This window comes from Propithecus coquereli, unplaced genomic scaffold (assembly GCF_000956105.1).
Source record: "Propithecus coquereli isolate 6110/MARCELLA unplaced genomic scaffold, Pcoq_1.0 Scaffold328, whole genome shotgun sequence".
NCBI classification, from domain to species: Eukaryota; Metazoa; Chordata; class Mammalia; order Primates; family Indriidae; genus Propithecus; species Propithecus coquereli.
Genome location: NW_012148930.1, coordinates 2629652 through 2642813, shown reverse-complemented (window position 1 = coordinate 2642813; position 13162 = coordinate 2629652). Strand labels below are relative to the sequence as shown.

Below are 13162 nucleotides of genomic sequence, written 5' to 3'. Positions count from 1 at the left end.
CCCCCCGCAGCCTCCGTGACAGCAGCGGCGTGGCCGCCGCCCCCGCCGCCACCACCGCGGGGCCTCTGGGTTCCTGAAGCGGGGCCGCCGCGGCGGCTGCTGCACCTCTGCAAACCAGGAAGTCGCCGGGAGGGGGAAGGGGCGCGCGGGGACGCGCCCGGCGGCTTCACCTGGGCCGCGCGGGGAGGCGGGGCCGGGGTCCCAGCGCCCGGCGGCCCGAGGGCGGAGGGGGCGCGCAGGTGCCGGCCCTGCCGGCCACGCAGCGCTTTGCGAGGGAGCCAGCGAGGCAGGGCGCGCGTGTCCGCAGCGCGGGACCCAGCGGCTGCTTTCCGAGAACAGCCCCAGCTGCAGGGCCCCGGGGCTACCACCCCCGCACGGCGAAGCGCCTGGAAAAGCACCTCGGCTTGCAGGGCTTCCCACATCGCGTGCACACGGAATGGGGTTGTTGTCCTTGCTAATGCAAATTCCGAGCTCAGGTCGATGCTCCTGGCTCCCGACTCCGGCGGTGGCCTGGTTAGGGCCCTCCGAATTCCAGAGCTACCCCCCTGGTTCGGGAACGTTCGGACGGGTGCACCTGCTAAGCCGCGCGGCCGAGCAGCCCACCGGCAGGGCTGCACGCGCCTGCACGTGTGGGAGCCACCTTCCCGCACCGCGGGCTGCAGCGCGGCCGGAGACGAACCTCGGGACGTGCTCAAGCAGGGGCAGGCCTCCCAGACTGACAGTCGGGGGCGTTCGGGGAGGGCGCCCCGAAGGGTGAGGGTGGGAGGGCCGATCTGCAGAGCCCTAAAGCGCGAGTGGAGCAGGCGATGTGCCTTGTCTCACTTAGCTTGTGATGGATCCTTTCATCAGCGCTTTGCAGATGAACCGGCGGGTTCATCAAGCCGGAAATCAAACCAGATCTATCTGAGGCTGACTGTCCACTTCTACATGTTCCCTCTGCGCTGCTCTGCTGCCTCGTATTTAGGGTCTACTGAGCAGAGATGCATTATAGAAAAAGTCCTACGATGGACGTTGAAAAGATTGTCCACAGCTGGGCTGTTTACGCAGAGCCCTTCCGGGGAAGGCCTTCTCCCAGCTAAATTGCCACCCTTGACACGTGGCCGCGGTGGTTGCCCTCCAAATGGGGGTTGCTTCAGAGTTTATTCATGCAGAAGGTAAGATGATGAGAGGAAATGTGGTATGAATGTCGTGTGAGTCATGAGGCCTAAGAGTCAGACAAGGAGTTTCAGGAATTAAATAAAGAATTTAGAATCAGGGAACCTGAAGTTAAACTCAATTTCAACAGTCTTAAACTTTCTTACCAAAATTGGGTGCTACTTGGTCAACAAAATGGCATGTATTGTATAGCCATGGATCAAAAATGAGGACAGGATATAACTGGGAAACAAAAAAAAATTATATTTTAGCATAATGAGTTGTCATAGCTTGACTTGGGGTGAGACAGTTAACTTGAGTTTCTCGGTTCCTGCATTTGTGAAATGAGAATGATTAATTGTATTATCACATGAGCACTATGGTCAAGTCAAAAAGTGCTACAACTTTGTGTTATCTTTTGAGAAATTATTCTGTGAATTTCAGTTTCACAATTAGGCAAGCTATACCAGATAAGGGATTTTTTTCCCCAAATAAAGCTTTTTCTACCGAAGGTTACCATACTCCAAAACCTTGAAAAATATTGTGTAAACTAAAAACCACTTCTGCTCCAAGTGTTACTGAATTTCTCAAACTTCTTCTTTCATTATAATTAATTCTTCTCCAAAGGAAAAAACCATACTTGGGGTGACTCCATAGGCGTTTTTAATTTGGGGTGAGGAAATAGTAATACAATGGTTTTCCCCATCCATTGTTGGGATTTTTCTTAAGTGACAGTCATACCCCTGCATAATATAAAATCGTTATTTATTCAATTTACATTAAGTGTATGGAGGGAAAATACTACACATGCCTACCTCAGCTCAGAGCAATTGTTTTTAAACCAGCCTTTAGGCTGATGGTAATAAAGACATTTATCTATTCTGATATTACTGAGGCAAAAAGGATAGATACACAGATGGACATGATTTATACGCATGATTTGTTAAAAATACTGGAAAAAGGATTTAGTAGATAATATGTTTAGTGAAACCAGTGGTATAATTTTAGTAACATTCATTTCATATAGAACTTCCCAGATGACTGACAGAGGTGTATGAAGGGCAAACCTTCAAATTAGTCTTAGATATTCCCAAGATCATATTAAGATCATATTTCAGCAATGATATTTCTTACCCAACAATTAATATTAACATTTTTCAGGACAGTAATAGTCAAAGAACATGGTCTATAAGCTATTAATCTTCCTAAATGCTTTGAGACTTATTTTAAATGTTTTGCATGGGTTCGTAAAGAATATATATTCTGCAGCTTTTGGGTACAGTGTTCTAAATATATGTGCTGGATCAAGTATGATGATTGTGTTGTTGACATTTTCTATTACTGAATTTGCATCTGCTTGAAATAATTCAGTTAATGGGGGAGGTAAGTTAAAATATAATGGTGGATTTGTCTATTTCAACTTCTGTCAATTTTTGCTTTATGTAGTTTGGGGCTCTGTAATAATATACATACCAGTTCATCATTATTATACTCATCTGGTAAATTGAACCATTTATTATTATCATTATGTTGTGACTTTCTTTACCTCTAATAATGCTTTTGCTTTAGATTCTAAACAGTTTTCTTCTGAATAGTATTTGCTTGGTATTAGTATATCTCTTTTCACCCTTTTACATTCAAACTTTCTAAATCATTTTGTTTCACATTTGTCTAAAACATTTTAATTTTGATTTTTAATCTAGTCTGGTCACCTGTGGCTCTTAGATCAAGGTTTTAGACCATTTGCATGTATTCTTATAAAATTGCTGATAAATTTAAATTTATTTCTCACATCTAATGTTGTGTTTCCCATTTGTTTCTCCTGATGTGTTTTTTTCTTTCTCCTTTGCTTTCTCTAGGATTGATGGAGTGTTTTTCATGCTTTCATTTCTGCCCTCCACCCCCTCTTCTAGTGTGGAAGTTATGCTATTTCTATTCATTTAGCGGTTATCCTACAAATTTTTTTTTTTTTTAATTTCAGCATATTATGGAAGTACAGATGTTTAGGTTACGTATGTTGCCCTTCCCCCCACCCCCAAATCCTACAAATTTAAACAGGCAAAATTTAACTGATTAAATCCAGAGTTCACCAATACATCCACCTTCTCTCAATCAACACAAGGACCTTTAAAACCTTTTTCAAAACTACAATACAGGCCAGGTGAGGTGGCTCACACCTGTAATCCTAGCACTCTGAGAGGCTGAGGTGGGAGGATCCTGTGGGCTCGAGAGTTCGAGACCAGCCTGAACAAGAGTGAGACCCTGTCTCTACTAAAAATTGAAAAAATTAGCTGGGTGTGGTGTTGTGCAGCACCTGTAGGCCCAGCTGCTCGGGAGGCTGAGGCAGGAGGATCGCCTGAGCCCAGGAGTTTGAGGTTGCTGTGAGCTACGCTGATGCCACTGTACTCTAGCCAACAGAGTAAGACTCTGTCTCAAAAAAAAAAGAAAAAATTCCAATACATTATGCATTAGGAAAGTTGTTTTATACAGTCAATGTTTGTTTAGATTTACCCAGAACTTTACCACTTATTTTGCTCTTCTTTCTTATTTTCATCTTAGAACTTCCATCTACGATCACATCCTTTCTGCCTATAAAATACATGCTATGAACACTGGCATATTCTGTCACTTTTTGTTTGAGTGGGAATGTATTTCCTTCTCTCATTCTTGAAAAAATATTTTCACTGATAAAGAATTCTGAGTTTACAATTATTTCCTTCTGCATATCACCATCGTTACACTGTCTTCTAGGTTCCCTAATTACAATTTCAACTCAGAAAGTCTTGAAAGGCAATATTGCTAGGTAGATAGCAAGGGACCTCCAACCATCCTAGGAACAGAAGTGGGTGCCCCGCCTTGGCGCTGCCTCTAGCAGGTGCCCCACCTGGGGAAGAAGTGCAAGGGCCCTGCCCTGGGTGTCTGTCTTGGTGCTGCCCCACCTTCATCCTGCCCTGAGCACCTGCTAATCTGCCAAAGAATGCAGGGAATTCCCGGCGTGCAGGCCAGGCAGCCCAGGCACGGTAGGATTTGGAAAGTGACCTAGAGTAACCCAAGGCTAATTATCATGTTGTTAACTGTCCATCAAAGTGGTTCGGTGGTGACCGTCGGAACCACAGAGAGGGCCCACTCCAGACACTATAAAACAAGACCCCACATCATAACCAGAGCCCTTTCGTTACGGCTGGGGACCCGTTTGCCGTCGGTGGTGAATGTGTCTTGCTCTTGCTCTGTAAACCTACCTTGCCCTTCCTCAGTAAACTTCGTTTCATGCTTGGCTTTTGGGATATCTGGTCATTCTTCGGCCAAGAGCACACCGAGAACTTAGAACAGACAACTGCCACCCAACAGTTTTCTCTCTGGCTTCAGCGAAGATTTTTCTTTTTGTCTTTAGTTTTCTATAGTTTCACCATGAAGTATCTAGATATTTTTAAATTCGTCTTTCTTGGTTTCTTTGGTCTACCTGACTCTGGAATGGTGACTTTCATCATTTCTGGAAAATTCTGAAGTCCATTTTTTCTTTTGGGGTGCCGATTATACCCATATTATTCTATAATACCTTCCATGTCTCTTAACGTCTCTGTCATAGCACCTCTCCCTTTATCTCTGGGCTGAATTCTGGTTAATTTCAAAAATTTCCTGTTCACTGATTCTTCAGCTTTGTCTCATCTGTTAAAGTCATCCGTTTAATTTTTAATTTATATCATTTTTATTTCTAAAGTTCTTTCTGGTTATTTTTTAAAATCTGCTTTATCTTAACCCATATTTTAAGCCTCTCTTTAATTTCTTAAAGTACATTTAATGTACATACTTTAAATTCTATTTCTGGAAATTCCAACATCTGAAGCATTTGTGGATCTGATTCTGCTATCTGAATTTTTTTTCCTGCTGTTTCTTACTTATGGTCCTTTGTTTCTTTGTTTTCTTCTGTGTGTGGTGATTTCTTTTTCTTTTTTTTTTTTTTTTTTTGAGACAGAGTCTCGCTCTGTTGCCCCCCAGGCTAGAGTGCCGTGGCGTCAGCCTAGCTCACAGCAGCCTCAAACTCCTGGGCTCAAGCGATCCTCCTGCCTCAGCCCCCCTAGTAGCTGGGACTGCAGGGATGTGCCACGATGCCCAGCTAAATTTTTCTATATGTTTTTAGGTGTCCAGCCAATTTCTTTCTATTTTTAGTAGAGACGGGGGTCTCGCTCTTGCTCAGGCTGGTCTCGAACTCCTGACCTTGAGCGATCCACCCGCCTCGGCCTCCCAGAGTGCTAGGATTACAGGCGTGAGCCACCGCACCCAGCCAGAAACGAGCTTTTACATGCAACCCTCTCACCGCAGTCAGGCACTCCCTAGAATCTAACTCTGCACAGCCTCGTATTATTGTTCTTAGGTGAAATTTATTAATACTATCACTACCTTCACTACCTTATTATAGAAGAATTCTTTCTAAAAATTATTTAAGTCAAATTTCTTGAAGGCCTCAGAAAACCATCTAAAAATCATAGTTTCAGGACCTGCCTTTTAATATCAACTGAGATAGTGTTGTTAAGAAAAACATTCTCCAAGTAGATTGTTCTTCTAACACTTAGCAGCAATATCATGAATTTGAATCTACAGATAAAATCTCCCTCCACAAGACATATGAAGTACTTTTAAAATAGAGAGAAGGTAAAGGAAAGGATTTGGGAGCATATCTTTCCTGAAATATGGTTCTCTGAGTTGCTTTCACACCTCATAGCTTATAATGCTGGCGTTCTATGTTGATTTGAAAGCCAGCTCCAGTAAAAAGTTATCTCCCAGTTTGTAGACAAAAGGGCTCAGATAAATGTTTACGTCTTTATTTCCAAATCTGAACATATCCAAATATTTATGAAATTCAAATAGTGAATGATGATACTGTTTCTTTTGCTGTTAAACGTTTAGTGAAAAAGATAGTGAAATTCTCAAGAATAATACAGCACAGCATGAGATCTTCTCCTTCCGCCTTTTTCCGAGTGATTTGCCCAAAATTGTAAAATAAATTCTCTTACCTCTGACCAGCTTCTGCTTGTTCCCCCTTGTCTTTGTTCCTCAATCTTCTAGACATTGGAAACCCTAAAGCGATCCTTATAGTTGAGAACAAAGAATATTTGAAGCAGAGTGTCACCAACAGATTATAATCAGAGGAGGTAAACTTCAGGGGTTCTTTGCGGAGTCTCACTTGGGCTTCAAGAGAGAGCACGGTGTTGGTGTGACCCTGTGGCACTGCATGGGAAGGAATTTTAACCCCACCCACCAGATACTCCACATGAGTAAAAGCATCTTCAGTGCATGTGGGCTCTGCTCACACCCATCTAATACTCTCAGGAGAATGAGTAACCACATCCAATGAGCAATGTCATTAGAATTTACTGGAAGGAAACATAAAAGAGAATCAACCCATATAAGCAACGCTAATCCTAATGTAAATAAAGAAATGAGCAAAACAAATTGCTATATGCCAAGTTCTGCTTTCCTAAAATACAAGGGAATAACTAAGCAAATATTACATGTAATTATGTATGATGGATTCCAGAAGGAAAAAAATGCAACATGCCAGCAAACAGAACTCAGTCAAATACCAGGGCAAAAGGTGTAATTCCAAAGCAGAAGGTCCTTTGAATAATAAAGATTTAAAACTCCAAAATATTTGACAACCCCCGTCCCATTTTTTACTACTGCAAATAACAACAAGACAAAAATAAACAAGGACTGAGAGTTCCCCTGGGATTCAAAAGTGTGGTTATCAGCTTATCTCTACTGTTGTTTCTGATGTCACAGACCCAAGCCGGAGGGAAATATCTGGTAAGACAACTTCTGCTTGTAATAGTCTCTGGAAAGGAAGGAACAGCAGAATGTCAGCACCATGAAACTGATCGAGGTCTTACTTTGGTGGGAATTTATTTACTTCTCTAATAAAAAGGATTCAGTCTCTCCTACCTTTCTCCACTCACCGTGCACAATTCCAGCAGCCTCTTCCTGTCTCCTTGAGACTGCCAGTCGGAACAGCTGGGCTTGGCTGGAGTGGAAAGGAGGCTTTCGGACCCATGATTCAGCCCGATGGTCTGCATGTGACTTAATAGGATTCCTGCCTCAGTGTGGACTGTTTTCCTGTCTGCTACGCAGCTGCTCCCTGGGTCTTCCTTCATTTCCCTCTTGGATTGAGTTGTGGATCGGGAACATACAACATTATTAGCATGTGCACTGTTCATAGTAATAATACTATGCTATCACCGGTTACTCAAGAAAACTACCAAATAGGTGCTGCTAATTCCTACCCTGTGATGATGTAAATAAAGCCACTGAATACTAACAATCCATTTATTTACCTCTGTGACTTCTAACACAAACATGTCCTACTTCCTCTTTAAATAAGCAGGTATGAATTCTTAAGTAACATATGCATGAATTCATGACGAGAGGCCTAATATTAGAATGAGAAGGAAGGTCTTAAACCAAGTGGCCTACTGCTGAGTTTGAAACAACTCACTCCAGCAAACCAGCTGGAAAAACTCCTCCCAGTTTGTGAAAGCAAGAAAACAAAGGGAAAAAAATTTCTTAACATTTGAGTCACTATATAACTTCATGCACAAAGACGTCACGTACATACCAGAAAGACAAGCCTTGCCACATTTACATTTATTCTTTTTTATGGCTGTTGTGATTTTGCCAAGTGCTTTATGACCGGTTTTTATTAGCTGGGCCTCTCAATAGTCCTGTGAGGTAGAGATTAGTAGGTAAAACAGGTACTAGAGATGATGAAGCAGGAAGCTAACTCTCCAGGGACCTTTTATTCCAAGAACGCCTGCGTGGAAGAACGCACTTTCCCAGGTTTGCCAGAGGCGCCAGGAAATAGAAGTCGGCCTGCATAACACCACGGAGCCCTTTTGAAAAGCCATTTTCTTGGTAAAACACGTGTCTCCCTTCCCTGACTCTCACTTGCTCTCTCACTCAGTTTCTTGCTCTCAAAGCAAAAGTGAGCAAAGCTCCAGTGGGTCTGCATTTTATTTCAGAAGCATTTACTATCATATGGCCTCACCTTTGTCAAAGTCTTTTTTTTTAACCTAGCTTCAGCCAAGGTGATACCTTGTTGGTATCTTTAAATACCTGTTACAAACAGCACTAAACACTTGTGTAGCCGTACCATTTTTAAGAGTTCTTTGTACAAGATGTAGGATTTTAAAAAAGCATTTATGTAAGAAACTAAAAGAGATACTAGTGTGTTATTGCTTGTTATTACTCCCTCACTTTACAGGTAATGAAAGCTAAAGTTGAAAGAAACTGTCTTTTTTTTTTTTTGAAACAGAGTCTCACTCTGTTGCCCTGAGTAGAGTGCCGTGGCGTCAGCCTCGCTCACAGCAACCTCAAACTCCTGGGCTCAAGCGATCCTCCTGCCTCAGCCTCCCGAGTAGCTGGGACTACAAGCATGCGCCACCATGCCTGGCTAATTTTTTCTATATATTTTTAGTTGTCCAATTAATTTCTTTCTAATTTTAGTAGAGACAGGGTCTCGCTCTTGCTCAGGCTGGTTTCGAACTCCTGAGCTCAAACAATCCGCCCGCCTCGGCCTCCCAGAGTGCTAGGATTACAGGCGTGAGCCACCGTGCCCGGCTGAAAGAAACTTTCTTAACATGGACAAACTGCATCTTTTAAGGAAAAGCTTTGTCTAGAAACTGGATTTCCTGGTTCCAAAGATGAAAAAGCAAAACCAAAGTATAATTCTCTAAGAACATTCATAAAAATTGAAAATAAACCTTACGATTCTTTGTCATTTTATATTTATTTTATGTATTTGTGGCATGAAACTTCATTCAACATATAGTTTTTGACCCTTATGTTAAAGCTATATATTGGAAAACAAATCATACAATAGGGTTTATTTTTTTAATGGAACATGGGTGCCTAGAGGAAAAAACAAGGTGAATGAAGATAAGCTGTCTACCTACGCAAGGTGTGTATTATTGGAAAGGGATACTAGAAACAGCTGCCAGGGTGGATTTGATTTGACAATTAACTATTTTGTGAGCAGTTTAATCACTTGCCTCCTGAACCAAGGTTCAAATCTAATCTTTCGTTGTTCGTCCACTGTGCTTTCTACTTCTTCCCCGAGTTGCCTCCCGGCTCTAGGCCGGTCGTGCAGTTGCCTTTGTCCTGTTCAGACCTCACCCTCGTCCTTTGAATGAACAAAGCCTCCAAAGCTGCCGTCCTGTTGTTTTAAGCTATCTTGCTCTTTCCCTGCATGTCTTCCCCTCTCCCGGAAGACTCTGGGTGTCTTGGCTCCCAAACTTAGTAGGAATACCTGATACTCTCTAGCTGGTTATTAAGCTAGCTCTACGCTGGTAATGTTCAGCTTCTTTGCCTAAGCTAATATTATGTTTATCACTAGAGGCCACGTAGTTCCTGCCCTCATGGAGCTTATATTCTAGTTAATAGAGACCAACAATAAACATGTAAATATATAAGTAATAAAATGTATGATAGAAGCAAGTGCTAAGAAGAAGAAAAACAGAATAACGAGATAGAATGATGGGTGGACGACTACTTTAGCTATTAATAGGATGGACGAGGCAGGCCTCCCTACGGGGCAGATATTTCAGCTGTAACTGGAATGATGAGAAGACAGCAGCTGTGTGAGGATACAGGGGACGAGGCTCCCTGGCAAAGAGGAGAGATGATGCAAAGTCCCTGAGTCTGGGACCAGCTTGGCACATTTAAGGAAAGCCAGGGTACAGGGTGACTGGTCAGAGCGGTGGGAGAAAAGGGCAGAGAGACAGGCAGCAGCCAGACTGCGAAGGGTTTTTGCAAGCTATGGTAAAGACTCTGTATTTTATTCTACTTGCTGTGGAAGCTACTAGAGGGAAATCAGCACAGGGGCAAAGTAGGGGGTCAAGGGAGACATTTACGAGGCTACTGCTGTAATCCAGGAGAAATGACAACGCTCTGGATTACAGCGGCAGTGCGAATGATAAGAAATTGTCAAATTTCAGATATGTGTAGGAATATATGTACACCCACAGGGACTACCAATGGATTGGATGTGGCTAGGACAGGGTGACTCCCAGCTTTTTGGCCACTTAATAAGGAGCAGGTAAGGATAAATGTGTGGATATGGGGTGAGGAAGGAACCAAGTTTTGCTTTAGGCTTTAAAAAGTTGAGATGCACGTTAGACACCCAGGTAAAGATGCGGCCCAGAGAGCTGTCGCTCAAGGAAACCAGCCTGCGCCACTCCCATCCTACGAACCTCAGCTGCTACCATTATCAGATTCGGCAGTCCAGGCAGAAGTCTCAGCTCTCTGGCACACTCGGAGCTCGCTGATTGGTAAAGCTGTTCAGATTCAGGTTATCAGGAAGGTGATGAAGTTTTCAGATCCATCTTCTTCCCTGGGCTTTCTTTGATGATTCATTGCCCCAGGAAATCCTACACAAAAGTGAAAGATAAAGCCCTGTTATTTTGATACTATGTACCCAAAAGCCTAAAACACACAACGAGAAAAACATGCCTAAATTCAATCAGAAGAAGAGGAAAGCAGCATCCTTGCACTCCAGGAAGGCACTGAGGTGCTCGGGTTGCCTCACATTCTGTGACTCTGATTCGGGGCGCTACACGGGGAGCCTGGCAGCCGAATGAGTCCGGGACAGGAACTATGGGATCACTGAAATGATTCGTGAGAGCACCCCATCATATCCTGAAATCAAACCTCAAGTCCTGTGGACGTGAGGGTGGAGGTGCCCCCTGTAATGGTCACCTCTGGTCACAAGCAGCTCCCGTAAGAAGCGTGCGGTAGATAAGATCACAGCCTGTGCTGACTCACTCTGCCCTGGGCTGTCCGGTCAGATTTAGGGATGTGCTAATTAATGCAGCAGGACCGAAGCTTCTTAGGCTGACATCCTCCATCCAGTTTGTTTGGCAAGCATAGCATCATGTTCAAGTGGTAACTTTATAAACACAAAATTAAATGCTACCAAATACTAAGACCTGCATAGATGCAACTCAAGTCTTCATGAAAGAGGGCAGCAATATTTCTACAGCAACTTCACTGTTCCCACCTTTTAATGAAGAAATTCAAAGAACAAAAAATAAAGTGATGAAATGTCAAAAAGTCTCTAACGACAAATTAAATTAACCCTACGTATTACCACACCACCGTGTGCTACAAGGCCCCTTGAAACCCCTCTCAGCAAAAGCCATCAAATTAATTTACTTTAGTTGTGTTTCCCAAAATTTAATCCCTCTGAAATCTAAATGTTCACAAATCTAGCCCTTTTACACCCCGATTTCTGGTCTCCCAAATTTCACAGAGCAACCAGAAAGTTTGCAAAGAAAGAATATAATAGAGAGTGACATCCACAAGACGGTGGAATGGGACTTTCCTTTGCTCATCCTCTCACAGAAATATCAGTTTAAACAACCGTCCATGCAAGAAAATACCTTCACAAGAGCTCATGTGGCACCTTAGGTGCAGCTCAGAAATAAGACACACTGGAGAGGGTTGGAGGGACAATTTTACATTATGCAAAGAGCAGCTCAGAGAGCGATACCCTTCACATGAGGGAAGAGAGTGAAGTGAGCAGTTTGCTGCACACCCCAGCACCAAGCTCACCCCAGTGAACCTGGCACCAGGATAGCACCCAAGGACTCAGTCACCAGGCTGGCACTTGGCCCACCCCCACGGACCCAATTAACAGGTTCTGCCCCAGCGGATACATGCTCCAGGCCCAACCCCATGGACCAGTGCCAGACCCACCCTCCTGCTGACCCAGGCACCAGGCCAGCCTGTCTGAGCACGGACAGCAAGCCCACCCACAGAACACACCATACAGCCTGCCCAGAATATCTGGACAGGCTGACTAATGAAGCGCTTTTACCAGACAATGTCGATCTGCAAAGACCAGAAGAAGTCTCTTCTTCTTCAAATGAAGAATACGGCCACAAGGATCAAGACCTCTCAGGGAAACACGACACCACCAAAGGAACAAATTAAAGAACCGGCAACAAACTCTAAAGAAATGGAGCTTTATGAACTGTCTGACAAAAGAATTCAAAATATTTGTTTTGGTTTTTGAGATGGGGTCTTGCTATGTTGCCCAGGCTGGTCTTAAAGTCCTGGATTTAAGCAATCCTCAGCTTCCCAAGTAGCTGGGATTACAGGTACACACCATGGCACCTGGCCCCAGAATAATTGTTTTAAGGAAGCACAACAAAATTTAAGGGGTACAGCATGGTGTTTTAGTATACATATACATTGCGAAATGATTGCAGCAATCAAGCTACCTAACCTATCCATCACCTCAAACAGTTACCTTTTGCTTTAGTTTGTGTGTGAGTGTGTGTGTGTGGTGTGAATACTTAAGAACTATTCTCTTAGCAAATTTCAAATATGCATTACAGGATTAGTAATTATAGTCACCATGCTGCACATTACATCTCCAGAACTTATTCATCTTATAAATGAAAGTTTGTACCTTTAAGCAACATCTCCCCATTTCTTCCACCCCTCAAACCCTGATACCCACCCTTTTGCTCTCTGTTCCCATGAATTCAAATTTTTAGATTCCACATGTACATGGGATCATGCAGTACACGTCCTTCTGTGCCCGGCTTATTTCATTTAACACAATGTCCTCCAGGTCCACCCATGCGGGAATTCCTTCTTCCAAGGCCAAATAATATCAATCGTATATGAATATACCGCATCTGCTTTATCCATCAATCTGTTAACATACACTTAGATTGATTCCATATCCTGGCTATTGTGAAAATGCTGCAGTAAATTTGGGAGTGCGGATGGGCCCCAAATCCAAATCTTCTATCTAAGCCACTATTTTACTAGGAGCAGCCTTGTTAGACCAAATAAACATGTCAAATTGTAGCAAAAATAAAGAAATTAGGGCCGGGCGCGGTGGTTCCCACCTGTAATCCTAACACTCTGGGAGGCCGAGGCAGGTGGATCGCTCAAGGTCAGGAGTTCGAGACCAGCCTGAGCAAGAGCGAGACCCTGTCTCTAAAAAATAGAAAGAAATGATCTG

At 43.3% G+C, this 13162-nt stretch overlaps 1 protein-coding gene across 1 annotated transcript in view; it reads right to left on the bottom strand.

The window, feature by feature from the left end:
* DENND1B (DENN/MADD domain containing 1B) overlaps nt 1-13162 on the bottom strand; it is a 200980-nt gene that overhangs the window by 179922 nt on the left and 7896 nt on the right. The window contains exon 3 of the mRNA XM_012650453.1: nt 217-783. Within this exon, the coding sequence (XP_012505907.1) occupies nt 217-783 (567 nt within the window). The remainder of the gene's footprint in view (nt 1-216; nt 784-13162) is intronic.